Genomic DNA, 27,744 nt, shown 5'->3' on the forward strand with positions numbered 1-27,744 from the left:
GTTTTATTTTTATTTTGAATTCTTCTTCTGAATCCTTTATATAAAATAAATAAATAAAAAATATGACAGATTTTCCTTTCTCCTTTACCCAGTTAAGCATATTTTCCTCTTTAGTGTTGTTTGATAGTATGAAAACGTTGCTATGTGTGACATGTTCACCAATAATTATCTCACCATACTGATTTTATATTATTTTATTATTATATTATGTATTTTATGTTTCTCAACATTTTGAGCGAAGGGACGGAAACACTGTTTTTGACTGTTTTATAGAATTTATATTTTAATATTTCTGTGTTGTTTATCAACCTGCAGAAAGTGAATCTCAGACAATGACTGTTTTAATATGCTATAATATATAAAAATTAAGATTAGGATTTCCTTTATTAGTCCCACAACAGGGAAATTTCCAGAGTTAGAGCAACAAAGTGGATAGCAAAATAAAAATAAATTGTAATCATCAGCATGAACTAGAAATATAAGAAAGGTATTAGCAAATTAACAAGTAAAAAATATATTTTTTAAAAAGTATTAACCATTCACAATATAAACAAGTAGAAATATAAATATTAACAATTAAAAATGGAAAATAAACTTTAGGAACATTATATACAATAAAAAAAATACACAAAATAGTTTAGGGGATACTTTTTTTTTCAATTATAATCATAGCGCGGTCACAGTAACATTAATTTGTAAAAATACATTACTGCCACCTGATGGCGAAATTGAAACCAGCTTTCAAAGAAATCAGAAGCTTTATGGAAGCTTTTTAAGAAATGTTACAGTACTATATATATCATGAAATGTTTAATTACGCAGCCTGTACGGGTAACAATGGAGGGTGGACATATCATAAACGCTAATCTTTAACATGCACATTCTGCAGGAAACTGGGCAGAAAAATCAAAACTAAGATCCCGTTGGAGTTGGAGTAAACGTCATCAGAGCGCGACGCAGCGTGCAGTGCTGTGAAGGACGTCGACGACGAGAAGCCTGAGATGAAATAGGCCAAATATAAAGGTTGGTTTAATGTTATTATAAATTGATTTACAGCACAAATTAGACACGAGAAAGGCGGGAAATTCGGCTCAGTTTATTGCAGCAGAAAATAAAAGGGAGGTGTATTTATTGAGCCGATTATTAACCTCAGGCTAAGCTAGTGATAGCTCATGTATATTGGCCATTTGGTAAGGTTACTGCAAAGTTAAGGGTTGAAGCTAGTGTTTTATTGACTTATGACTTGTGCCCTTTATAGTAAGAAGCTGAACTAAAAAAGCAGGAGAAATGTGTGAACTTCATTGGATACAGACGATCTTATGTTAAACGCCAGGTACCAGGTATTTTATACAGCCTATGGCAGGGGTGTCAAACTCTGGCCCGCGGGCCAAATTTGGCCCGCAGTGTAATTTTATTTGGCCCGCGAGGCAATACCAAATTATTATATTATTATTGTACTATAAAAGCTGACCTGCCGGTATTATACGCGCATTTACCGCTAATACTAGATTTATTATTATTTTATTTTTAAATGTATTAACCTGTTGAAAAACTTTATTTTGATATTTAAATCAGAAGGATGCAAATAGAAAAGAGGCATACGATTTTTATTTAATTTTTATTTAATAAATTAATGACATTGATGTGTTTTTTATTTGAAATTTGATTTTGCATGTCTGCACTATTTAGTTATATATTGTATGTTTATAAGCATTGCTGGTTCCATAACTAATGTTAAAGCAAAACATGTTTGGTATATATTAAAAGGTTTATTTGTTCAATGTTGGCCCGCGATTTTATTCAAGTTTAAAATTTTGGTCCGTTGTGTATTTGAGTTTGACACCCCTGGTCTATGGGTACCACTAGTGATAAAGACAAACTCTTCTTTGCTCTGCAGCTGTCAGGAGGTTGTTGTTATGATGGCGGTGTCGTGTCTAACCCGAGCCCTGCGCTCCCTGACCCTCTCCCAGCCCGCACTGCTCTCCTCACAGGTAAGCATCTATCACCTGTCATTCATACTGGAGGTCTGAATCACAACAACCACCACCAAAAAAATCTGTCATGCTTTTTGTGTTTACAGGCAGTTGCACAGACCAGGCTGGTAACTCAGGTGCCGAGAGTAGTGAGTTTACAGTGCAGAGGCTTCCTCACCACAGCCTCTCTGGAGCAGAACAAGACGCTGTGGAAGCAGAGGGAGAAATACACTATCAGGCCTATAGGCATGAAAAAGACAGGAGGCAGAGATCACACAGGTAAAGACTGTGTTCAGAACAAGGTTGGAGTTAGCTTCTAATGTGCAGATTAGGATGTCCTATTTGTTCTGTTTCATTAAAAGCGTGAGAACCGTCAGAAACGGAGTTTAAAACAGTATTTTGGCCTTTCAGTGTTAATCTAGTTGAGGTCCAACTGGTATAAGCACAGATGGATGGATGCAGGTGCATGTCAATAAATTAGAATATCATAGAAAAGTGTATATATGTACAGAATGAAACATTAAATGTCTTTATTTCTTTAATTTCTTCTAATTATAATGATTATGGCTTACATTTAATGAAGACCGAAAATTCAGTGTCTCAAAACAAATATTACAAAAGACCAATTTTAAAAAGTATGTTTAATATAGAAATGTTGGCTGAAAAGTATGTCCAACTATATGCACTCAATTTATTGCGATGCACGGATGGATGGATGGATGGATGGATGGATGGATAGATAGATAGATAGATAGATAGTTATATATAGATATAGTTATATATATAGATAACTATAGCTAACTATACATAGATTAAAAATAGACTTAACCTATAAATAATTAACCTATGATAAATATGAATTTACATTTAAACTTTTGCTTAAATATTTAAACATTTGCAGGGAAATTGGACATTACAATGAAATTAAGGATTTGCAGGAAATCCAATTAAATAATGTGCAGATAAATTAAACATTTGCAAAGATCCATCCATCTATCCATTCTCGTCTGCTTATCCGAGGCCGGGTTGCGGGGGCAGCAAGCTAAGCAATCAACATTTTTTTTACTTACTTAATTACTCAATTAATAGAGAAAAGCATCCACAGAAAATTGATAATTGTTAGTTGCAGGTGTGGTTTGATCCATTTTATACAGTCTATGGGTCTGATTTATGAAATTGAGCATCTGATTATCATACTTTTGAGTATGAGAATCAGCTAATAATAATTTCCCCCCAGGTTTACACTTAAGTTGTCAATCAGAAGTCAAGTTGAGCCTCCGGTAGAGCTCTGACACCGCTGACTGATGGATTTGCTTTTATAACAGCTGTGGTACTTGTTCTGACTGGAGTCGAATGCAAAGAGCTGCTAATCTTTCTGTCTGTCATACAGGAAAGATCCGGACACATGGCATCGGAGGTGGCCACAAACAAAAATACAGGTGGATCGACTTTCAGCGACTGCGTTACGAAGAGAACAAAGAGGACCAGCCCTTTGAGGAGAGGGTCGTGGAAGTGCGATACGACCCGTGCAGGTGAGATATCAGCTTTCATCACGCAGGACTTTGATTAATGTGTTTTAAACATACATGATGTTGGTCGTCATGATGTGTGTTACACAGATCTGCTGACATTGCCCTGGTAGCTGGAGGCACCCGGAAAAGATGGATTATTGCTACAGAGAACATGCAGGCTGGAGACGTGATTAAAACATCTGGAGTTATTGGACGCATGGCAGGTATAAAGGTCATCATAATTATCCTCCGAACCTTCCACTTGAGATGATGGAAGTAACGATCGTCTGTATTATTGTTTTACTTTGCAGTCTTAGCCAATGAGGGTGATGCCCACCCACTGGGAGCCCTACCTGTGGGGACACTGGTGAACAACCTGGAGTTAGAACCAGGGAAGGGAGCCCAGCGTATTCGTGCTGCAGGTAATTTATTATTTGCATGAGTTTCATGTTTAGACCCTCGCTTGTGATTGCTGAAAATTTAAAAATTGGCTTGAAAATCATAATTTTTTAAAGTCCACTTACATTAAGATCAGTTACTGTGTGTTCTTGTGACAGTTGCATTAGAGGGATTTGTTGTTTCATCTAATGTAAACATTGATGGATTACTGAAGGGGCCTACGAGGGATAGGACCAGGGGCACAAAGTGTCAGACGGAGACATGTACTGACTAGGACTCAAAATGATCACAAAGAAGCATAAAACCACTCCAAAGTTACACAAAAGACTAAAGAGATGCAAAGAAACTTTCAACAACTATGAAAAGGGGCAACATAACAACAAAGTGACTCAAAATGGAGAAAGAGACACAAAATAACCACAAGGAGACACAGAATGACTCCAAAAAGAAAAAATAACAACTACAAAAATGCAGAATAACTACAAAGTGACAAAAACTCCAAATAACGTCAGACACAGTATGGCCACAAAACTAAAAAAAAAAAAGCAAAACAACTACAGAGACACATAATGAACAAAAAGAGACAATTTGTGTAACAACTACAAAGACACTCAACAGCAGCTAAAAGAGGGTAAACAACCATAAAGTTTGTGTCTTGCTCTTGTGTAGGAGCGTTGAGGGGACCTCATAATCTGCTCATAAATGTTACCTGAATGCCTCAGGCATTTTGAACAAGGTAATAGCTGCTGTTTAAAGTGATGACTCATGATTCCTAAACTTAATGTTGTGGCTTATTTGGTTTTCAGGCACAAGCGGCATTTTGCTCCGTAAAGTCAACGGAACAGCGATCGTCCAGCTTCCTTCTAGGCAGCAGGTTCAGGTGAGGCATCTGGATTAAGATTCCACCTTCTGTGTTAAAGACAATCTACTCTGAGCTGAATGTTGTCCTCTTGACACACACAGGTAGATGAGACCTGCATTGCGACAGTGGGACGGGTGTCCAACATCGACCACAATCAACGGATCATCGGTAAAGCCGGTCGCAACCGCTGGCTCGGCAAGCGCCCGTCGAGCGGCAAGTGGCAGAGGAAGGGAGGCTGGGCAGGTCGCAAGATTAAACCGCTGCCTCCCATGAAGGTCTACGTCAACCTGCCTTCAATCTCTAAAAGCTAAATAACACGCTGGACATGTTGGAAACTGGAGATTGTTGTCTCTTGTATTATTATGTTGGTCGTTATGATGAAATCAAGTCAATTGTTCGGAAAAGAATGAATAAAGACGAGCTGTTTGTACAGAAGATTAAAAATTTTATTAAACACAACTGCTTGTGAGAGCATGGAAAGAAACAAAACAATATAAAAATCCAAAACATATTTACATCTATAGTAAAACATGCAGAGTAATCCATATTTTTAGTGGTAAATTTAAAAATACTGTCATGTCATTTAAAATAGGGTTTGTGCAAAGACACTGGGTGGCATTTCAAGTAACAGGAGCAATGAGATGGCATGTTGTAATCGTAGTTTGACCTTGTGATGAAAAACTAACACTGATGTTAAGAGTTAATTTGTTACTGTGCTAAATTAAAAGGCATGCCTGCTCATTGATCCAGTCCTGTAAAACACCCCCATGCTACCTCTAGATTTAGGGCAAAAAGAAAGAAACTCGAGGTCAAATACATTGAAATACACTTGTCATTATGCCTGTTGAGTATTTTAAAAGGCTAGCTCACATGACAAATTCCCTCAAACAACTCTGCCCTGGCTAACACTTCACAGCCCCAGTTTACACACCTGTTAGGGCCAGTTGGTCTCCCAACTAAAAGAAGATAGTGAACCCTTCAAAAAGCAGGAGACAAGAAAACTTGACTGTATCGTCACAGGCAGACACGTATGGTGGTAGCTGCAAATAAGCTTTCGACATCAAGTGGCAAAACAAAGTAACAGACTGTTTTTCAGACGTCATAGGGTGCTTCAACCCATCAACATAAACACAACATCCCTATGAAAAAGGGTCAAAAACTGCCTTCTCTTGACTATAGGTAGTGGTTTATATTTCAACACCTCTAAACACTTCACCTCAAAAACAAAGTGTCCCAATTTGAGCTAAAATACATATAAAACCACATGAAAGTGCATTACAAAGCGAGGGAAATGTATGAGAAATTACATACCTAATAGTGTTTGCATTGTACAACTTCATAGTAATGAGTTCTGGAAATATATTTGGCATTTATGTCAAGAAATAAAGGTAAGCTATTTGTGCTTTCAATTTGGGGGTGGGGTCGGGGGTTGCGTTTCACAATAATACATCTTGTATATATTTATATACATTATTTAAAAAAGCCAGCCAATCAAAGCTCGTAAGTCTTCACTTTATAAAAAGCAACAACTAACTCATACAGAAGGCCCTTTGTCCAAAGGTTTCCTATTGCAAAAGTTTCACGTAACACTATTCAGGGAGTACCATCGAACATATAGCACACCTACACAGACACACACAGGCAGTGACTCGGACATCTGGCAAGACTCCATACACTTTTCATCATATTTTAAGAAGTAATTGCGCTTGACACTACTGTCTAAGCATGTTTCAAGTTCAACTCATTTGTAATTTTCCCATAACAGGCCTACGCAATACTGACTGACCAAACTATCAGTATGTTTTATGTCCAGCCACAATAAAGGACACAACGGTAACTGCTTGGTTAAGATGTGCACACGTCTTGTAAATGCTATATGGGATTATATTTGCCCAAATGTGGAGCGCTAACTGGTTAAAGTATGATCTCAGTAATCTAAATACTGATCTCCACAGGGACCACAATACATTAAATGTACTATTTTTAGTTTAAGTTCAACAGACTATGAAGTTTGGCCAAGCCAAGAGTTCTGGTGGTTACACTGTAAAACGAACTTGACTTTGGCACATCACTGCACATCTGGACACATCCAGTATTTGCTAAGTTTCGGCAGGTCTGTGAGATGCCAGTACATGAAGCCGAACACGGGGTGGCTGGGAAAACTGAAAAACAATTCAGGACCTTGAAACAATACGACAGTTCACACAGTCACAACTAAATTTGGCATTCAGCTGTTGATAGTTGAAATATGTCTTGTGGTGTCATGTTACCCTGCTTCTAGGTAGATGTTACTGTACAGTCTGAATGTACAACAACACTGATACAAAATCTTCAGCACTTAACAATAATAAACTGATTTCGTGGTACAAATGCTCCATAGCTACATTCATTATAGCTACCTTCAAAAATACCTTGCTTTAGTTGTTTTTCTTATTTGCTTTAGGGTACACGGTGTGCTTAAAAGCAACGAGGCAAACAGAACGTTCTGTTCCTTTCTATAAAAATTTACCTTTTTGAGAAAGTAAAGGGACGAGTAAGAAAACTGAGCACTGAGTTCAAAGAGAAGGATTCCATCTAAGATTCACAGCAATATTCCAACTTTCAACAACAAACACAAACACGGTCTCAAACAATCTCACACACGCCACTGCACATCACCATCACACTCCTCCATTGTCTATAGAGTAACAATAAATGTAGGATTTCACAGAAATAATAAAATGTTAACAAAAACAAAGTGCAAACACAGCTGCCATTATCGAAATGTGGCAAATTGTCAAAAACCTCAAAATACCTCTGAGGCGGTAGCACAAATCTTACAAAATAGTACTTGTTCTTTTTGTAGTGTGTAAAAAAAACAACAACACCCAACAACATCAACATCAAAAACATCCAATTGACAACATGAAATTTTTGTGTATTGAACACGTGGTTGTGAGTCAGTAAGATTTCCACAGGAAAACTATTACTGCCTGGGGCCCGTTGGCTTTTCCTCTAATTCTCTGTAGCCTCTCGGTGAGACAAGTGCAGCGGAGAGTCTGGTGGTGGTCAGGTGGCTGGTGGCCGGGGTCACACAGGCTTAGTGTAACCAAAGATTCCAACCGGGAAGTGCTTGACATGTGTTGGCCACTGGGCAGCGAGCTGGAAAAACTTCACATCATTCCACTCCACTCCATCAATAGTGACTAAGGATGACAAAGCAGAACAGTTAAACTGACAAATAAACTCTAAACATATCAGAATTTATCCTTTGGGAGAAGTGCACCGACAGCTTTTGTAGAGCAGATGATTCTTTGTTTATAAGACTGTTACAAAGCAATATTGAGGAGGTTCCTGACATGAACACCAGGTGGCAGTATACCCTCAGCTGTGGACTTACCTCTCAGCATGGTGTGCTGGTGCTTGGCCGTGCAGATCAACCTGCTGATGCCATCAATCACTTGGCTCTTAGAGTCCAGCTCTTTCTCCTTGGGCTTCTTGCTGAGAAAAATCACTGTAGAGACAAACAGCGAGGCATAAAAATTTTTTTTTCCCCCCACATAATTCTTTTTGTACTTAAAGGGCAGCTCCACTGATTTTACACATCAAAGTGTGTTTACAGGTCTTGGGGAGAGTTACTGCATATGTGAAGAAGTTGTATAAAGTATGTGTGTATTGTGTTGCATTGTGGGTATTATGTTTGGACCGCAGAAGTGGATTGAGTTGAAGCTAATGCTAAAGTGCCTTAAACCTGCATTCTTTCTAATATCCAGCAGGAGGCGGATAAAGGAGAAAAAAAGAAATCAGATTGGAAAATTACCCTACTTTTCACTTGATTTATTATATCAGTACACATTTTTTCTAATGATTTTATGGTCTTGATCGCTGGTTTCAAGTCTTCTTCAATACAGCATGATGTTCATTTGTAAATTATTGTCCCAGGTGTGGCTACTTTATGACTGACAAGACACTACCTGTCAATCAGCACAGAGGCGTAGCAATGCGTATTTTAAAAAAACATTAACACATGTAAACCTATTTATATGTAGTGATTATTTGGACCAATGTCTTCATTTACTCTGATTTCTATGTCAAATCAAATAGTCTTTATTGTCATTATATAGTTCACTATACAACGGAATTGAAAGTGCCACTGCATAAGGTGCATAGTTATGACAATCATAACACAAAACAACATGAGTAAAAACATTGAAAAAATACCGAGCTAAACAAGGACAAAAACAAGAACAAGGACATGTGATGTAATAAATACGTGTAAAAATAAATAAATGGCTACTTAAAATGTTATAATTTATACATGAGGTAAATTGAGTGTTTTGCACATATCAATTGTATTGCACATGTCCGTGTCCCATGTCCCTATGTGGGTGTGTCAGTCCAAAGCGTACCTTTCTTGTTCTTCTCCTTGGTGACTACAGTCATGGCCATACTGGGTGGAGGGGTGAGCTCCCCTCCACAAGGCAGACGGCTGACTTGCAGTGAACGGAAGTTACTCTTCAGGGTGTTCTTCAGCCCCACGTCTCTCTTCTCTCCCTCCTTCTTCTTCTCCGGGCCTTGCCACGTCCAGTAGTCCACCTGGAGCCCCATCACTTCACTGCCCGAACATGGAGAGCTGCAAAGGAAAACAGGCAGAAGTCAGAAACTCCAGCTCACGGTGAGACAGACATATATAGGTGTAATTATGTGTGTGTTGTCATACCCAGCTCCAGAGAGGGCGGTGGACACAGAGGGGGACTGTGGGGGGGTGCCCCCAATTTCCTTCCCATACGGACCAGCCGACGGGGGCGTTGGGGAAGACAAGATGCTTGTGTTGACCCCCATCGCATCATCTGAATCCACTATGAATTGGGAAGGAACACAGTCATAATCCAGTAAATGAAGTAAATAAATGAAACAATATTGAGGTTTCTGGGTCATTTTCTTCGTTCCTGATCTGAATCCATATCCAGTGAGCGGGACTGTGTTTTTTTTCCCGCACATAGAATCAACCACCTGACAAAATAATACCACCGCTTTTAACCCATTGACGCCTGAAACGCCTGTAAAACCTCTGGGCGACTTTAAAATAAGCCCCTAAAATCTGAAGTTTATCTGTAAATTCAACAGAAGTGTCAACGCTTCTACTAAATAATAGATTTTTCAGCCTCTGTAGCAGATAGAAATGAAATTCAAAAAGTATTTGAGAGCTTATACAAATACTACAAAACGACGTATCCGCTTTCCAGGCTTCAATGGGTTAAAAAAAAAAAGTTCTTTCTTACCTGAAGTTGAGAGGCTTTGCTCCACAATCCCGACTTTTACAACCTGCAAGAATAAATAAAGGGTTCAGTGTGAAACTAAATCAAACACAAAAACGAATGAACAATGTTTGGCACCTTTGCATGGGACAAAAAAAAACAACTTACCCCAATAAATGGCACAAATTTCTGACAGGAGTCCTCATCAGGGCTGTAAACAGACAGAGAGAGATAAAAGGTCAGAGCATGACCAGATGTGGGTTTTCACACTTCAACACTCCAGAGGTGCACATGAACACTCAATGGTCCTGGAGGGAAGATGGCTGTGGCATGACCTGCACCATGTCCCATCGCAGCAGAAATGGCACATGACTGGCTGGGGTGAAATGAGGTCATCTTAGGGTCATGTTACAATGAGATGAATGAGAGGACCGCTCCTTACAACCAAGACAAGACTTTCTTATCAGCCGGTACTAAGAGCTATTAATACATGGGAGAGTTTGGGCCGAGCTGTAGCAACCATGTGGCTTCTTTACACTACTATCCTGAAGTGATGAGTCACCAGTTAAAAAATGCTTGCCTATACAAAGATAGGAAAAAGTATGGTAGGCATAGTCAGTTGAACTCCAATACACACGCAAGCCTCAGTGATTCAACAAAGCACCCAAAGATTCAGCAGAGAGGAGCTGAGATAGTGTTATTTTGTCCTCTAATGTGCTGCAACCAATAGTGCGATTCCTATACTAGCCTGTGATTCTCTTCCAGTCTTTCATGAGGCTGCAAAATAGAAGAAGGAAGGACGAGAAACGCTGCTGGCTTCCGTTCCAGTGCAGATACAGGACTGCAGTCCCCAGCAATCTTACCACCGTAGGTGTCAGTACTGTATTATATCATCATATTTCACTGATGTTATATATTGCAAGGTAAAGACTTTGCAAAGTAACACCCCCACGAAAGAAAACATGGCAGGATTGAACTGTACCAGCTGCTCATAAATAACTTCCTGTGTAAAGTCTTTTCTTAAGTTCATAGCGACCGAAAGCTTGTTTCAAGTGACCAAATCTGGTTGCACCACAAGAAATCTCAACATAGTGAAGAGAAACAGACAATGTGAAAATTATTGTCTGGCCTCACTAGATAGTTTTCAAGCTTCATTCATAATGCTGACATACAAATTAAACCTGGTCTTTCTTACAAAAGAAGATTGGGCTACACTAATATTATTAGTTTTATGCTATTTGTAGTATTAGATTCCAGTGGCTGCGTAGGATTGTTCTGATTGTACTGTGATCCAAACATTTCTAATAACTCCTGAGGGTTGTAAAGCTCAAAAGTCAAGTTTGTTGCTGTCAGCCTTTCAAAAATAACATTTTCACTGCAGTATAAAGAACACTTTGCTCTCCTGCTTGCACAAAGGAAGTCACGCACCTGTATTAACGGAGCGCTCTAACAGCACCATCAATTATTTATGTAACCACAATAACAAAAAGGTCTAACACTAACTCATTTAATCTGATGAATCACTTCAGTTCATTTAAAAAAAAAAAAAAACCTCAATAGAAGCTCTTAATAAAAAAAGACATTTTGTTCAACCTTAAACTACTGCAAGGATACATCTGCATTGCTATCCAATCCAAAGCAATCAACAGTGTTAATAGTGCATTTACAAATCACCACAAGCTGTGAAATAACTCACAAAATAACAACCAACTGGGGCAAATTAAACACTAAACTTAACTACCAATACTTTGGAAATATAGGTATTACTTAACTCTTATTTATATATGCATGGATGTAGAAATATAGGTGTTTCAAAGTTAGAATAACAGGGAAATATCATATTATTGTATCTTTTGACTGTGCTTGATTAACCTTGCAGAAGTCAATAATATTGAGCTAAAGTAAAGAATGATGTCACCAGCCTTAAGGGTAAACCGATAAATGTTCTGAGATTCGGGCACCTCCCTTTAAAGTCTACATAAAAGCTGTAACAAAACGTTCTGCTGGTTTGCTCGAGGCTAGTTCTACATGACTTCTGTTCATTTAACAATGCTCCTGATGCTAAAACTGTTGGATGCATGAGCCAGAACACCATTCCACTTTGTGAATAATTGGGTTTGTTTTAAAGGTTGTTAGGCAAATTTTCACGGCAACAACACAGAGGACAGAGTAAGAATCCAAAAGTCACACCAAACCAAAGACACAAGTCGGGAGGACAGAGTGCAAAGTGAAGTTACAGTGAGTATCGAGTGTGAAAAGGGAAATGTTAAGACACAGCAAGGAGCTCAAGCCAAATGGAAGGAGAGAAAAAAAAAAAAGGAGGTTCAAAACAAAAACAAAGAGTTGAAATTAGATACCTGATGTAAAAATCAAAATACAAACTTCTTTTCCTTGAAAGCAAATCAAAAGGGGGAAAGGGAGGGAGAAGGAATGCAACAGCGTTAAATCTGGGTGTTGTATTTAGTACCTTCTGAGCAATAGGAAGCCGATCTTACAAAGAGGGGAAATGTTCGGTCAAACCTCAGACAGAAAACCAACAAATGCACACAGAAATGCAACGGACTGTCTGTTGAGTGCGTCTGTGTTTGTGAGACAGACAAATGTAATAAGCAGCCATAAAAATGTTATCCTGGACTCCTTTATGTATGTCAGAATAAACAGACTTAACTCTACAGTTGAACTGAGGATCTTTATCATCACATATGGCAGCAGCTTGTGTTTAATGTACACTACCGGTCAAAAGTTTTAGAACACCCCAATTTTTCCAGTTTTTTATTGAAATTCAAGCAGTTCAAGTCAAATGAACAGGTAAACAGGAAAGGGTACAAAGGTAAGTGGTGAACTGCCAGAGGTAAATAAAAAAAGGTAAGCTTGAAAAATAAGCAACTGAAAAATAATGTACATTTCAGAATTATACAAGTAGGCCTTTTTCAGGGAACAAGAAATGGGTTAACAACTTAACTCTATGGAGTCTTGGGCTATTTTGTCCATTTTTGAATTATTTTCATGTCTTTGTAAGTCATTTTGTGTCTTTTTTTGGTCATTTTGTTTCTTTTTTAGTCATTTTGTGTCTTTTTTTGGTCATTTTGTGTCTTTTTTTTAGTCCTTAAGTCCAACATAAAATGTGATTTTGAATCTTTTTTTTAACTTTCAAAACACTATCATGCTCAATAAAGAATTTTAATTGTTGCAAATGTGCATTCATTTCAGAGTACACTGAGACATTAAACTGCATCATTTTCAATTCAATTCTGGAAAAGTTGGAGTGTTCTAAAACTTTTGACCAGTAGTGTATGTGCCTGCTTGCATGCATATGCACTCAAACATCTGCATTCCTCATGCAGTTTTACTGATGATCAGTAGCTGTATTTGTTCTCAGGCTCATTTGTGATGAGTAAACAGACATAATGAACATTAATATCAGTACTCCAAGTTAGAAAGCATGCTTAAAAAGAGCACAATAAACATACATGCATACACACATAAACATATGCAGTGCATGGGTGTGCTCGATAATCGCAGTATCTTTACCTTTTCTGTTTGTAGGTGAGCATTGCTTCTGAGATGGGGAACTGGTGGGACACGTTGGCACCGACCAGGTACTGAACGACTCGTCCTGCTACATCGATGTTGTCTGCGGGGAGCAGAGAGACAGACTGTTAACAACGCACCTCTCCTGTTTCATGACTCACTAACAAGCTGCAAGACAATTGACGCAGATGCTAATTTTCACATGCAGCGATCGCTAGAAGAAGGTGCATTAATCATTTTCATTCCCCTGAATTAAGGAGGTGGGGGGGTGCAGAGTGTAAAATGTCATTAAAATGTGTGTGGAGTCAGCCATATGACACGCAAGATGAATTGTGTGTCAGGCAGAAGGCCTGTGGGCCACATTCAGCCCAGAGTACGTTTTTGAAATGTGGAAACAGTGCTGATTTTTAATGTCAACTTATTTTGACCCATTGCCTCGCTACAGTTTAAACTACTTCTCCTTGTGAAAGAAAGCCCCGCACACCCGTTCCTATCCAAACTCTGCCTTTGTGTTGTTATGGCAGCCAACGTCAGAGAATAAAAGATCGAAGGAAAAAGTCCTTTTTAACATCTTTTTTCCTTTCTCTGAACCCCTTTTGAGGTGATTCAACATGATGTGTGGGATGGCAAGTCTTGCACCTATGGGGTGTAAATTAGGTGAATTAATAGGTGAGGATGGGTGAGGATTATAGGGCTTGTCTGGGCAGAACAAGTGAGAATTGAAGGGAAAAGGGATGGAAATGTAAGACTTGCAAACTGCTATTTTCAGAATCTTTGGGGCAAATATGAGTCAGACTTCTGACAGCCTGGTGGTCTTCTGAAGCAGCAGCAGACAGTTTACAGCGAGGAGGAGGAGTAGAGCCATAATCTCGAGCCATTCGCTACACTTGCAGCAGGCTGTAGCTGTCTTTTGCAATTGGAGGAAAATCTCTTCTTCCCATCCATCAGCCCCTGACCCATGCTCTGACCCCATTTCTTTCCCTTTCAAGTTGGCTGAACATTAGACACGCAGACTTGCTTTGTAGCCAGACACCAACTATGCATCCTAACCTGAGGCGGGCCGTTCCGTCCTGCAGAACAGCTCCCTCCACGCCGTGTCCATAAAGATGCTGTTGAACCTGCTGTCAAAAGAGGCCACATACTTTGCCAGGGGATGGGACCCTGTGCAGGAGAGCAGAGAAAACATTCAGTATAAAAGAAAGCTAAGGAAAAACACATGTTTCGCTGCATTGGATATATTGACTTTGTAGTGCATTCAATTAAATGTAGGTCGCAAAGGATTTGCAAATCATTGCATTCTGTTATTATGTTTTCACAGCAACCAACTTTCTTTTCTATGGAAGCCCTGAGAGGCAAGTGAGAAAAAGATTCTTGTGATCCAATTTCTTAGTCTGATCCAAATTGTCTGTTTCCATCTGTGGAAACAGGTTAAATCATTTTCTAAGCGTGTGTTGTTGTAATACCAATTTTGGCCACAAGAGGCAAAAGTGCACCTCTACCCCGTGATCTAAATAGGACTAAAATGATTCATGTTTTCCTCCAGGTGAGTTTTAATTCCTCCGTGCACTGTAAACATAAGCTATTGTGGACAAAATGTGTCATAAAACAACAAACAGCACAAAAAAGTGCCAGCGGTGTGAAGTGTCCCTGTCCCAGTTATAAACACGGGAGAAAACAAGATCAGACTTGGAAAATGGATCACCTAAATATTTTTTCTCTCACTTGCCTCTCAGAGCTTCCATATCATTGTACTTATCCTGCATGACATACCTATAGGGATCACCAGGAAGCGTATGTAACTGAGCCAGTCAGGTGTCTTGTTGGCCAGCTGCTCCACGAAGAACCTCAGGATAGTGCTGAGGTAACTCTGGTCGCCCGCCACCGCCACCTTCATCGTCGGTGGTGTCTGTGCATTGCAGTTGCAGCTGCGAGGGTTAAGATAAGGAGAGAAGGAGGAGGAATGAGTAATTAAGAGAACGCAATGTGGGTCACTGAGGGTGTGTGAAAGAATTTCATGGCTGTCTGAAGATTTATATCTCAACAGGGTTTTTCCTGCCTGAAAACCGGTCTTACCTTTCATTGGAAGCCAGATTATGTCATGTTATAATTTGTAATACCAGCTACTTGCAAGTATCGGCAAGTCTTGCTGAAGTTAAACGAATATTGCAACAGCTTTAAGATCCTAATCCTGCGATGACATATCGAAGCCCAATTTAAAAAAGGCTCAAGTCAACTCAATTCAGCTACTTGCAAATAAGATAGTATCCAAATGCTTCAGGATTGGAGACATTAAAGTTTCATGGAGTAAACTTTCACTGTTTAACCCATTGAGGCCTGAAAAATCGCTGGGCGATTTTAAAATAAGCCTCTAAGTTTCTGGAAATTCTGGAAAAATTCTGGGAAAAAAAGTGTCAACTCTTCTACTAAATGATAGATTTTTCAGCCTCTGTAGCAGATAGAAATGAAATTCAAAAAGGTATTTGAGAGCTTATACAAATACTACAAAACGACGTATCCGCTTACCAGGCTTCAATGGGTTAACAGCAAAACAGGGCCAATAAATGTGGTTTTTAAAATGCCCATTTACTCTTCGTGACAACATTTGAGGAAAAACCCTGCAGCCAGCTTAAGCAGCGACAACACTGGGCGAGCATGTAAACATCAGAGACGGGCATGACTCCACATGACATGGTCCCAGCTGGAGTAAACAGGTTGACTGAGGAGCAGGTGTGTAAAGAGTGGAAAAGTCGCAGTTCAGCTGGATTAAAGAGGAAACGGGTTTAACAGAAGCAGCATAGCCGAGTGAGACAGCCTCTCGCTGACATGACATCCCGAGGAGGCTGCAGCCCAGCAGATGGCTCCGGGGAAAGAGAGAAACAGGCTGAACTTTAGCTTTTCGTGAGAAAACAGGCACATTCTGATAGAATGGGTTCACGGACAGAGAGCAGCGTGAGCAATAGCGTCCTGGAATTCTCTGGCAGCGAGCCACCATAAATACATAAGATAGTTTGGCGAGGGTAACAACAGGCAGCGAGATCGCAATTTTCTGGTGGCTCGTGTCATTCAAACAATGCATGTGTATGTATGTATGTGACTCACAATCTCTGGATGCGTGTAACGATGGTGTTGAAGGCAGCCTGAACATCAGCAGCAGAGCAGGTGGACACAATGGGCTGGCCCTGTTCATGGAGCAACTCGGATACATACTGCACAGAAACACACATGAGAGGGACACAATGAGTTAATGGATATACTGGTGCATCTCAATAGTTTCCAGTAGTTCAAGTCAAATAGCCCCAACCAAGTATTGAGTCATATACACTACTGGTCAAAAGTTTTAGAACACACCAACTTTTCCAGAATTTAATTGAAAACGATGCAGTTTAATGTCTCAGTCTACTCTGAAATTATTGCACATTTGCAACATTTAAAATTCTTTATTGAGCATGATAGTGTTTTGAAAATAAAAAAAGAATCAAAATCACATTTTATGTTGAACTAAAGGACTAAAAAAAGACACAAAATGACAAAAAAAAGACACAAAATGACAAAAAAAGACACCAAAAGACACAAAATGACTTACAAAGACATGAAAAGAATTCAAAAATGGTCAAAATAGCCCAAGACTCCATAGAGTAAAGTTGTTAACCCATTTCTTGTTCCCTGAAAAAAGGCCTACTTGCATAATTCTTAAATGTAGCCTACATTATCTTTCAGTTTTGGTTAAGCTTACCTTTTTTTATTTACCTCTGGCAGTTCACCACTTACCTTCGTACTCTTTCAAGCTGTTCATTTGACTTGAACTGCTTGAATTTCAATAAAAAATGGAAAAATTGGGGTGTTCTAAAACTTTTGACCGGTAGTGTAGATCGACATACTTTTCAGAGGCCAACATTTCCATATTAAACATACTTTTTAAAATTGGTCTTTTGTAATATTCCAGTTTTTTGAGACAATGAATTTTAGGTCTCCATTAAATATAAGCCATAATCATAATAATTAGAAGAAATTAAATGAATTAAGACATGAAACGTTCCATTCTGTGTGTAATGGATCTATATAATGTATAATTTCTACTTTTTTAATTGAATTACTGACATAAATAAACTTTTCTATGGTATTCTAATTTATTGAGATGCACCTGTACAAGAGGTAGGTCTGCCTGTCTTAAGTGTTTGTTCTGTATATACGAAGAGATGAAGGTAAAGAAGTCTATAACAAAAGTGTCATCACACCTGTCCTTGCCACTCCATAGTGTTGATGAGGATGATGCTCTCTGGAAGGCGTTCGTCAGAGATGAGGATCTGGTTCAGCTGGTCGTACACAGACTTCCTGGGAACCTTTTGAGACAAATGAGAAGAAGATAGTCTGAGCACATTGCCACAGGACTGAAAAAGAACACACCTGCAGCTTGATATTACGCCTTGCGAGTTGTTTACCTGTGCTATGAGTCGTGAGTCGGGGGAGCACTCGCTCTCCATGCTGCTGGTCCTGTCGCTCTGGGCCTTAGAGTTCTGTCTGTCTTTCATGGAGGTGCTGCGAGGACGCCTCTGCAGCCTGTTCTCCACTTTACTGAGGGAGAGATCAAACACGAGGAACTCAAAACACATGACAAGACACAGCAGGAAACTGGACTCCGAAAAAAACACCATAGGACTGTCGAAAACAAATGGACTCAGGCCCCGTTCGCACGAGGACGCTTGCGGGTAAAAACGACAAAATATTTTATCGGAAGTGCCTTTCGTTTAGACCGTGACGGCGTTTTGGGGGCTTAAAGACGCAAAAATCTGAAACCACCTTCCAAAGTGGAAAAGTTAAATACGCTCCGCCGTAGCGTGTCGTCTACACTGACAAGACACAAAACTCTGCTCAGATCTGCTCACGTCACGTATGTGTTTACGTCACATACATGCTCCAGTACAGGAAAATAAACAAACGTGGGATTATTTCCATGCGTCGGACCTTCAAGCTGCTCTGGCAGCTCTAATAAACTTACAGGAGTCTTTCCACCAAATGTACAGGATCTGTACAGATAGTATTAGTGAACAGAGAAGGATCTGTAATTACCTCTATCACATTTTGGATGCAGCAATTCGTCGGAGGCGAGCCAGACGGCTGTGAACCAGACCTGGGAGATCTAGTGATGGTGGAGAACTTTGTGGAAGGAGTAGCTGATGAAAATGTGTGGCGTGAAAACTTCTGCATGCCCAAAGATGCTCTTATCGCTTTAAGTGATGCTGCCTGGCATACATACAATCGAATTTCACACACTTTTGCGTCACCGAATGCACGCAGATTTCCTCCCGAAAATGCTCGTCTAAACGAGGAATAAAAAGTGAAGACGCGACGCCACTTTTGCGTCTTCTGTTGAGACCGTCCTCGTGTGAACGGGGCCTCAGACTCCAAGTAAAGCCAATGACGAAGCAAACCTGCATTCTTTCTAATGGCCAGCAGGGGGCGACTTCCCCCGCTGCAAAAACAAGTCTGAGGCTATGAGTAAATGACCCTACTTCTCACCTTATTTATTACCTTAGTAAACATTTTCCTAATGAGTTTATAGTCTCAATCACTAGTTTCAAGTCTTCAATACAGCTTTCTACGCTAAAGGTTTCTTCTTTGGCTGGGTACTAGCAGGACCATGCAAGCTGCTACAGTTTGCATGCTCTGCTGCATCCCAGAATGCAAAGCCCATCTGGGTACAGGAGCCATTAAACTCAAGCTTGCAGAGTACAGCTGGTAGTATGGTGAGACCGAGGTTGGCTCACATTCCCACCATTAACAAACCGCTCCAGAGTTAATTTGGGACCAGACCAAGACCACTTCCTCAAAGGGTCTTGGTGCGGTTGCTTTAGTGTGCACCTGACCAATTACTGTGTTCACACCTGCCCAAATGAACCACACCAACGGGGAAAAGGAACAAAAGTCTAATTTAATTGGACTCAGAAGTGTTTCCCACCCAGTCTTTGGAAAACATCCATTCCAAAAGACATTAAAAAAAAAATACAAATCTAAAGTAACTTGTGAAAACACATGATGACATAACAATATCTTGTGTGCATGTTTCCAGATGTAGTGTTCGGCAGTGTACCTGGGAGACATGTGGTTTTGGGACTCCGTCTTGCAGAGCTTGCCAACAGTGCTGGTCATCCGTTCAGTGTTGACATCCCAGCTGCTCACCTCCCCGGGCCCGGGCCCGCTGTCGTCAGTCTCTGGCTCCTGAACCGAAAGAGGGGAAGCAAAGATGAGCCAAAAGGGCTTGTATGCTGGTGTTTATCATACAACACAGGCACTGTCATGTCCCATCTGCTACTACATCACTTTCTCGCTCAGGTTCTTGTTCATTCTGTATTCTCTCTGTGCTTTTGTGTGTGGTGAGCAGCATTTTAAGAGCAAAAGTTGAAAGCGCTGAGGGAAGTCGGGAGGTGCTGGCCTGGTGAATAATTGAGCTGAGCTGGTGAGGTTGGAGATAATGATGTGAGCCCACCATGACAGGCGAGATAAAAAAAATAAGTCGTGGTCTCCTAGCAGGTGGCTTGGGAAACACTGTTCCTACAGTTCAGATATTCAGTTTGAACTGGGTTAGTGGGGAGCTGTGTGACGAGCTGGCAGCCTGGTGCTCAGAGGGGGAGCGGGGTTATCTGAACAAGGTTAGACTGACCCCACAGCACAGACACAACAACAAACACAAACACCCCACTTTCGATCCTCATCAGTAAGGATTTATCCAGCATGGGGCCGCCTCATCTGCTCTGCTGATTCATAATGGATGGCTGTGTTGTTTGGTTCGCCTGCCCTTGCATACCCTTCTTTTTTTTTTTTTTGCTTTTTCTTGGAAAACAACGAACACCCATGGGGGAAAAAGGGCACTCAAGTGGAGAGGGAAGCGAAAAAATCTGAGGAAGGATGCTCTAGGGAGAAACAAACAGACAAAAAGTAAAACTGCTGTTCCAAACACATACCCCAGCGGTTGTATCTGGGATGCTGTCATCTTGATACCGGGCACCTTGCACTTTACATCTGTCCACCGTCAGAAAGTCGCCACTCTGCAGGGTAAACACACATGCACACACACATTAGACAATATAACCATGGATGTCACCTCTCTGGTGAATGTAAATGATAAAATGTTATGGGACTGCTATGCTCCATCTGCTCAGATCCAGACTGACCACTCTAAGGATGCATAACGGACCAATTTCCCAGCGTTAGCTCCACGAAGTCGAACTTGGCGACGGACAACTATCTCTAAAAGCTTTTATACGTTTCACTAGAGCTGCCTCTAATACATAAAGCCCCAAAGAATAACTGACACACTTTTGTGCCCAAGTTTGCTTCACTAAAAGTGTTTAAGTGCATCTTGTATCATCTCGTTTAATACATTTCGGTATTAGATCAAAGACTTTCCATTTTGCCTGCGAGACGTGTTTATGAAGTTCAACTTGAGACATTTATTGAGCAAAATGGAGGGCTATTGCAGTCTGAAATGCTCCAGGCTGTTTCATTACAGGCTAAAATGGATTCCCAGATATTTATAAACAGCACTCCCTCTCTAACCATCAGACTTAACATGTCTCTCTCTCTTTCTCTGGCCTTGTTGTTTCCAATGGGCCATAAATCTCAGAGTAGGAGTTCAGGGATTGCTCCATCCAATCTTCTCTCTGAGCATATTTCTGTGCATTGATGGTGGTGGAGAGGTCATTCTGTGTCAGTCCCTATAAATACTGGAGGGCTGTAGGGGTGAAGAGGGCAAGGACTGCCGGCCCCCAATCCTCCTCTACAGGCGCGGGAGCTGGTGGGCTGCATTGCGCTCATGCTCAGAATATCTTGCCTGTAGTATCATGGTCCTTGGGAATCCCTGAACCACAAGAAGCACAAAAGGCTGCCAGACTTTTAAACACTACCCAGGGGCAATTCCTTTACGTAACACTGTTTACCAGAAGAACCTCTCTCCAGCCAGCGAGAGGAAGACCTTTATGGGTAAACAGTGGGGCAGAAAGGCATGTGACAGGTTTGTTAATAGAGTTCCTGCCTGCCGATCAACTTACAGGACATGACAGCTCTCTCTGCTGGCTTTTTTGGCTGTGTATGCTTCCAATTTCTGTCTGGGAACTGGAGTGAGACATCCCTTCAAAAAACGGCCTGAAAACACAAACAGAGATTTGAATTAGAGAAAACTAAAAACTTGGAAAAAATGCTGTTCTTCATCTTTATGGCAAGTATAGATACTGTAGGTTTTGTAAAGCACTTTGAGTTGCATTTGTATGTATGAAAAGCGCTATATAAATAAAGTTTGATTGATTGATTGATTGATTGATTGATTGATTGATTGATTGATTGATTGATTGATTGATTGATTGATTGAGTGATTGAGTGATAGATCAGAAATCACACTAAAACCACAGGTTGTAAACAGAAATAATTATTATCTTGGATTATTGGACAGATTATTGGACAGTTTCTTAAATGATAGCCTGTGAAGTTAACTTCGTACCAAAACAGACTAAATATGTTTTAGAAATGATTCACTACCAAACACAGTGTGGTTTGCAGATACAAAACACCATTTTACAAACTAAAACATTTCGCTTTAGGGGAGTGGGGGCGTTCACAATGAATCAGCAAGCTTTCTGTTGCTACCGTTACACAGGTTAGACACAACGCTGCTGCTGGCCACCAGCCCACTGTGACCAACAGTGCTGGGGTTTGGGCTGGGGGAATTCAAGGTGCTGCAGCTCCTGGAGCTGCCACCCACTCTCCTCCTGGCAAAGCAGTCTCCCAGTGGTGGTGAGTGAGGCAGAGGGACCGCAGGGTGCACTAGCTCACTAATTCTGGTTTCAATTGTGACCTGATAAACAATAACTTCCTCAAATGCAGCGCCTCATACATTTTTTTTCTCCAAAAAATTATCTAAGTACATTTTCATTTGAAACCCAGATTTTTGTCAAACAGAAGTAGGCGTGGCTTCAGCTAAAGCGCCACCTTGCATTTGTGCAAAAAGTCACAAGACTCTTTTTTTCATCTTTGTGGTATATATTTTTTGTACTTGCATGCTGTATTTGTTTCTAAAGCGTGATGTTTTAGAAATATGTTGTATATACAGTCATGGAAAAAATTATTAGACCATTGTTTTCTTCAATTTCTCGTTCATTTTAATGCGTGGTAGAACTAAAGGTACATTTGTTTGGAAAAATATAATGATAACAAAAATAGCTCATAAGACTTTAATTCAAAAGCTGATATCTAGACATTTTCAGAGGTTTTCTTGATAATGATTTTGGTTATTAACAAGAAAACCATGTCCAAACAAATGTACCTTTGGTTGTACCAGGCATTAAATTAACAAGAAAGCAAGGAGAAAACAAGGGTGGTCTAATAATTTGTTCCATGACTGTACGCATATTTTTTTTATAGGCACGTTTTATTATTTTTACAACAAAATACATTAGATTGTTAAGGTTTCTTCTTTGCAAACCACACTATGCGTGTTAGTGAATCATGGGGCATTTGTGAAACTTTTTTGTTTGTTTGTTCTGGCAGGAAATAAGCTCCATAACAGCCTCTGAGAAAAGGGGACGAGTGCAGACATACTTGAGTTTGGGCTTGGGCGTGCTCAGGACACTCTCGTTGTCCTCCATCTCTGGCCCACTGTCGCTCTGGTTGTACACTTCCAGACTATCGTAGAGCAAGTCCAGATCCTCCTCAACTTCCTGGGTCTGGTCAACGGGGTCAGAGTCCAGGACCTGACGCACAGAACAGACACATCGTCAACACATCAGTACACTGTAATCAGGGATTTGTAATCATGGCCATGGATTAAGTAAGTGTAGGGAGTGACTGGTGGGGTGCATTAGCTAATCACTTTCACAGCTGGGCTAATGGAGCCTAAAGAATGAAGGAGGACACTGAAGGCTGTAAAATGAGAAAATCTATGCTATAAATACATTCCTGCCTTGGTCCTAAGCAGGCCAATTAAAAGGTAAGTGAGTGCTAGAGGAGAGCTGAGGTGCCGAGCCTTGATCTGCCAGCTGCACAGTGGGGATGTATATCATAGGAACTGCACACAGACAGGCTTGTGGACTAATCAGGTGATTAATGCCACTCCATAAGTGCAGAAGCTGGCAGGGAGCAGATAAACACAGTCTGTCCCCTCTCCTCCTGCCGGCTATGTATTTATAGAGCTGTAGCCCTGCACACTGCCCAGCCACAAGGAAGGGATTAGAGACAGGGGACGTGATAAAAGATCACCGAGGCCACCTGGAGCTTCCAGAAGCATCCAGAAAAACACAACTCAGATGGCCCAGAGACTCTTGTAAGCATGACTGGGTTAATTCACTCACAAGTATCTTAGTCCTAGTTTTTTAAGGGGGGACCCTACAGTAATGTGGATAATGTTTTCTGAAATTTTATTTTTAAATATGCAAATGATGCATTGCCTTATTAAATATATGCTCATTTGCATACATTTCCAAAACAGAAATGTGAACATTGGATAAAGGCAGGTGAAAGGTTTTTAAAGAGGAAATTATGGATACCTCTTTTATCACTCAATAAATCAAAAAATACTGTAGATGAAAAAGTCAATTATCACCATGTTTTTGGGAATAAAAGTTATATAAATCAGGCTATGAATAATATGTATACAAACACATTTTGGTGTTTGTAAGTGCTATTGAAGTGGAGATTTCTGTCTCAGAGTATGAGGAAAAATATGTTTTAAGGAAATAGCCTTTAAAGATATGTATTAAAAAAAGGTAAATAAGGTAAAACATGTATATGTATCACCATGTTAACATTTGGTGAATTTAGATCAATTCTACAGACACAAATAGACAGAATGTAGTAGAAACACATTTTGGATGTTTCCTTACATCTAGTGTGAAAATAGGCATGCTATGTAAGCAAAATAGCACAAAATTGGCATGAAATATACAATGTTTTTGCCTGTAATGTCTCACCTTAAGGGAGTGAGAATGTCTGAAATTTGCATACACAGTTTATTATAGACCTATTATAGGAGCTGAGGTTGAAGACCCTTGCAAAAATGCATGCCACATGCATTAACGGCCAGAATGACTGAGAAAATAAAAATTAGATAGCTAAAAATGGCCCAAATGGCACAAGAGTTAAGTAAGAGTGAGGGGTAGGGTTTATATAGAACCTTATCCGGCAAGTAGAAATGTAGAGCAAATCCTCATCCAGTGTGAAAATTTACAAAGAACCTCATCTTTTATACATATTTCTTGATGTAACCTATGGAGTGTTTTTGACGTCAGAGAGAAGGAAAAAAAAAAAGAGGAGAACCAAGGCAATGGATATCTCAATTACTCCAATATATTTCACAGTTCAATGGGAATTATTATCATGGTAATGGCCTAACACAGATTATGTACTAATGGACATGTAGAGGTTGTTGCACACAAATGGTCAACTTCCTGCTGATGACCTGATTACAAGCTATTATGCAGAATCTGCAGAAACATTTATTCGAAAAGGACTCGAAAGAAGAAAAACCTAAACAGGACAAGCATATGAGCCTGCATTTATCATTAGATTAAGTGGTAGAGAATAAGGTCGTTAATGGATTCTACATACGGATCGCTGCTAATGGAAATGTATTAATCATACATCCATGAGCAAAGAGGTAATGCAGCCTAGCGCCATAATGATGCTTGTACTTGTGTTGTGGCAGTGATTTCTTCACAGGCCATTCTTCTCCAGTCAGGAGCACATATGCTGTTTAGACAGTCAATACCGAGATTATTCTCTCCTGCCCCGAGGGCAATTTAATAACTGATATGTTTCACAGATGACTTACTAAAAGCTTCATAACAGAAGGACTGAGAAATTCCAGGCGGGTGCACTGAAACTCCCCACATCATTTGCTGTGACATTGAACATCTTCTCCTGGGTGTCAATCAAAACAAAAGCAATTATTCTTTTCACACTCACCTCATCTGTTACCTTGAACCTCTTCAGCAAGGCCACAAATTTTTGCTTGAAGTTAGGTTGCTGTAACAGAGAGAAAAAAAAACGTGCAATTATGAGAAAAAGAACCCCCTGAAAAGAGACTAACTGTCATCATTAAACAGGCATGACAGCTGGGCCCGGGCTTATCGGTTCTCCCAGTGACTGTCCACTGGATTACTCATTCACAGCACACTCTATGTAAAGACCATTATAATCACTCCAGTGAACCCACAGTGTTCATTTGCGTGCTCATCCACATCGTCCTAATGGCTCGGACAAATGGAACACAGTGTGTTCTTTCCCTTAAAAAGCTTGTACAACAGCCAACACACGACTTGAGTTATTCTCATAGTCAATGATTGACAGGCACAAAGCTCCGTGTAGCGGAACAGCAGGAAACTGACCCTGGTCATGGAAGTGGTTCGGATCATTTTCCTCCGGGGTTTCTTGGGCTTCCTGACCTCGTCGTCTTCGTCGTAAAGATCCTGAAATGCAGACAGGATGGACGATAAGTCTGAGATCTCAACATAGTAGTGTCTACCTAAATACATTTATGCTAAATGTAGAGAATTAATTATTATATTAGCCAAAAACTCTGAAAAAATGTTTGTCAAAATCAGCTATGGATTTTTTTTTTGACAAGTTGATAATACGTATAGCATTTGATATATTTAATTACATTTTCAATAGAGTGGAAATAAAAACTACATTAAAAAACTAGAGAGACAGATTACAAAGCCAAAACAATACAAATGATAACAATAAAGCTATTATAATAATAATAGTGATATTATTAAATTAGTTCAATTAAAGCTAGACTTAAAACTAGATAAAATACATTAAAAGATAAAACAAAAACAAATGAAACGGCTTATAATAATAAAACACATGGAATAAAACTTTTACAGCATAAAAACCATAAAGTAACAGAATAAAATAATGTAAATTATGTCTGTAGACCATTCTGAGAATATTATGTAACAGCGTGTTCAGCAGGACCAGTAGACTCCGTCAGATTTTATTTTTAGCATTTCTTATCTCATATATATTTTATTTCACGAGGTGCAGCAGATTTGTTTGCACCGAATCATTTTCTGGCACTGACCTGGCCGTGCACGGCGTCATCGCTGGCTTCCTGCTCTGACGAGTAGCTGTCATCGTCCTCCTCAGAATAGTTATCCATGTCTGGGGAGCGGTCTGGATGGAGGCAAGTGCAGAAACACAAATTATTACAATAGGCAGCATTAAATGTAGATTCAAAGAGATTCAAATCATTAAGTTTCCAAAAGAAACTCTGCTTAACTTTTCTTTTAGAAAAAAGTATGCCTATAGGAAGGCAAAAGGTTGTGTGTGTTAAAAACACAAAACAATCTAATTCTCCTATAATGTAAATTATGCTTTAAGTATATTGTGTGTTTTTCACCAAAAGCCAGACACAATTTTCCATCCTATTTGTATAACGTTGCTTAATTTCCTGTCCTATTCTACATAGCTCATCAGTAATAAATTGCTTTGTCTACTTGGCATGCATAATGAACACAATCTATGATAATGCAAAAACATTTTCAGTGCACATAATTAAATGCTAAATTTGCTTGCTGAAATGTAATGAAAGTCTTATTATATGCAAATTAGATTGTAGAGCTCTTTTTGTGATCCATGTCTCGTATTCTGATTAAGTTTTAATGACATTTCAGTGGTGGAAGTTTAACTATTGTTTAATGTCAGATTTTATTGGATTCGACAACCACATTCCTAAAGAGGCAGATTTTACTGCGTGTTTGACAGCTGAGAACAGATCAGGTGATGGAAGAGCTTTTTTTTTTTTTCTTTCTGAAGAGCCAATTCCGACTTCCTTTTTGCCTGTGAAACATCCTGCTCTCTGCTCTTAGATGGGATGGATGTTATTAAGGATCACTGCAGAGGAGAAAGGCGAAAGATAAACATCTTTTTTTTTTCCCTCGGAGTGACACTAGTTTGATATTTGGTGCATGAGCTCATCTGTTATGTTTGAGCGGCCTCCTTAATAACATCCAGAAGAGCCAGGGATCAGCAGTGCAGGATGAAGGCGTGGAGTCCGAGCAGGGGCCCCCAATATTTCTCCCCCCGTCCAGAATTACAAGAGTGTAAGGTAATAGGCTCTAAATCTGTTCAACTCTGAAAACATTACAACCATAGCTGAAGAGAATAACATATCCTTGGCTATAGGTTGGGTTGGGATTAAAACAGGTTTTTCTGTCCTCGGTTGGGTAATAGGAGCCATG

General features: G+C 39.8%; 2 protein-coding genes across 3 annotated transcripts in view; one reads left to right on the forward strand and one right to left on the reverse strand.

The window, feature by feature from the left end:
• Nucleotides 1-933: 933 nt before the first annotated feature.
• On the forward strand, nt 934-5,204 carry mrpl2 (mitochondrial ribosomal protein L2). Its single transcript, XM_059359094.1, has 8 exons — nt 934-1,023; nt 1,898-1,991; nt 2,081-2,252; nt 3,364-3,505; nt 3,593-3,708; nt 3,796-3,906; nt 4,690-4,763; nt 4,847-5,204. Exons 2-8 carry the CDS (start codon nt 1,917-1,919, stop codon nt 5,054-5,056), a joined length of 900 nt encoding a protein of 299 aa, XP_059215077.1. The 5' UTR covers nt 934-1,023; nt 1,898-1,916; the 3' UTR covers nt 5,057-5,204.
• Nucleotides 5,170-27,744, reverse strand: part of zmp:0000000755 (phosphofurin acidic cluster sorting protein 2) — a 60,432-nt gene continuing 37,857 nt past the window's right edge. Inside the window, exons 6-25 of one of the 2 annotated variants that reach the window (XM_059359092.1) lie at nt 26,586-26,677; nt 25,885-25,965; nt 25,463-25,522; nt 23,102-23,253; nt 21,559-21,652; nt 20,473-20,556; nt 19,602-19,729; nt 17,953-18,085; nt 17,749-17,853; nt 16,613-16,719; nt 15,284-15,438; nt 14,564-14,674; nt 13,514-13,616; nt 12,340-12,372; nt 10,151-10,193; nt 10,007-10,049; nt 9,445-9,583; nt 9,134-9,357; nt 8,125-8,238; nt 5,170-7,930 (exon numbers count right to left, since the gene is read on the reverse strand). In XM_059359092.1, the coding sequence (XP_059215075.1) occupies nt 7,815-7,930; nt 8,125-8,238; nt 9,134-9,357; nt 9,445-9,583; nt 10,007-10,049; nt 10,151-10,193; nt 12,340-12,372; nt 13,514-13,616; nt 14,564-14,674; nt 15,284-15,438; nt 16,613-16,719; nt 17,749-17,853; nt 17,953-18,085; nt 19,602-19,729; nt 20,473-20,556; nt 21,559-21,652; nt 23,102-23,253; nt 25,463-25,522; nt 25,885-25,965; nt 26,586-26,677 (2,117 nt within the window). In that variant the 3' untranslated portion in view covers nt 5,170-7,814. The remainder of the gene's footprint in view (nt 7,931-8,124; nt 8,239-9,133; nt 9,358-9,444; nt 9,584-10,006; nt 10,050-10,150; nt 10,194-12,339; nt 12,373-13,513; nt 13,617-14,563; nt 14,675-15,283; nt 15,439-16,612; nt 16,720-17,748; nt 17,854-17,952; nt 18,086-19,601; nt 19,730-20,472; nt 20,557-21,558; nt 21,653-23,101; nt 23,254-25,462; nt 25,523-25,884; nt 25,966-26,585; nt 26,678-27,744) is intronic. The other variant, XM_059359093.1, reaches the window with a different exon arrangement.

The sequence above is a fragment of the Centropristis striata genome, chromosome 20 (genome assembly GCF_030273125.1).
Source record: "Centropristis striata isolate RG_2023a ecotype Rhode Island chromosome 20, C.striata_1.0, whole genome shotgun sequence".
NCBI classification, from domain to species: Eukaryota; Metazoa; Chordata; class Actinopteri; order Perciformes; family Serranidae; genus Centropristis; species Centropristis striata.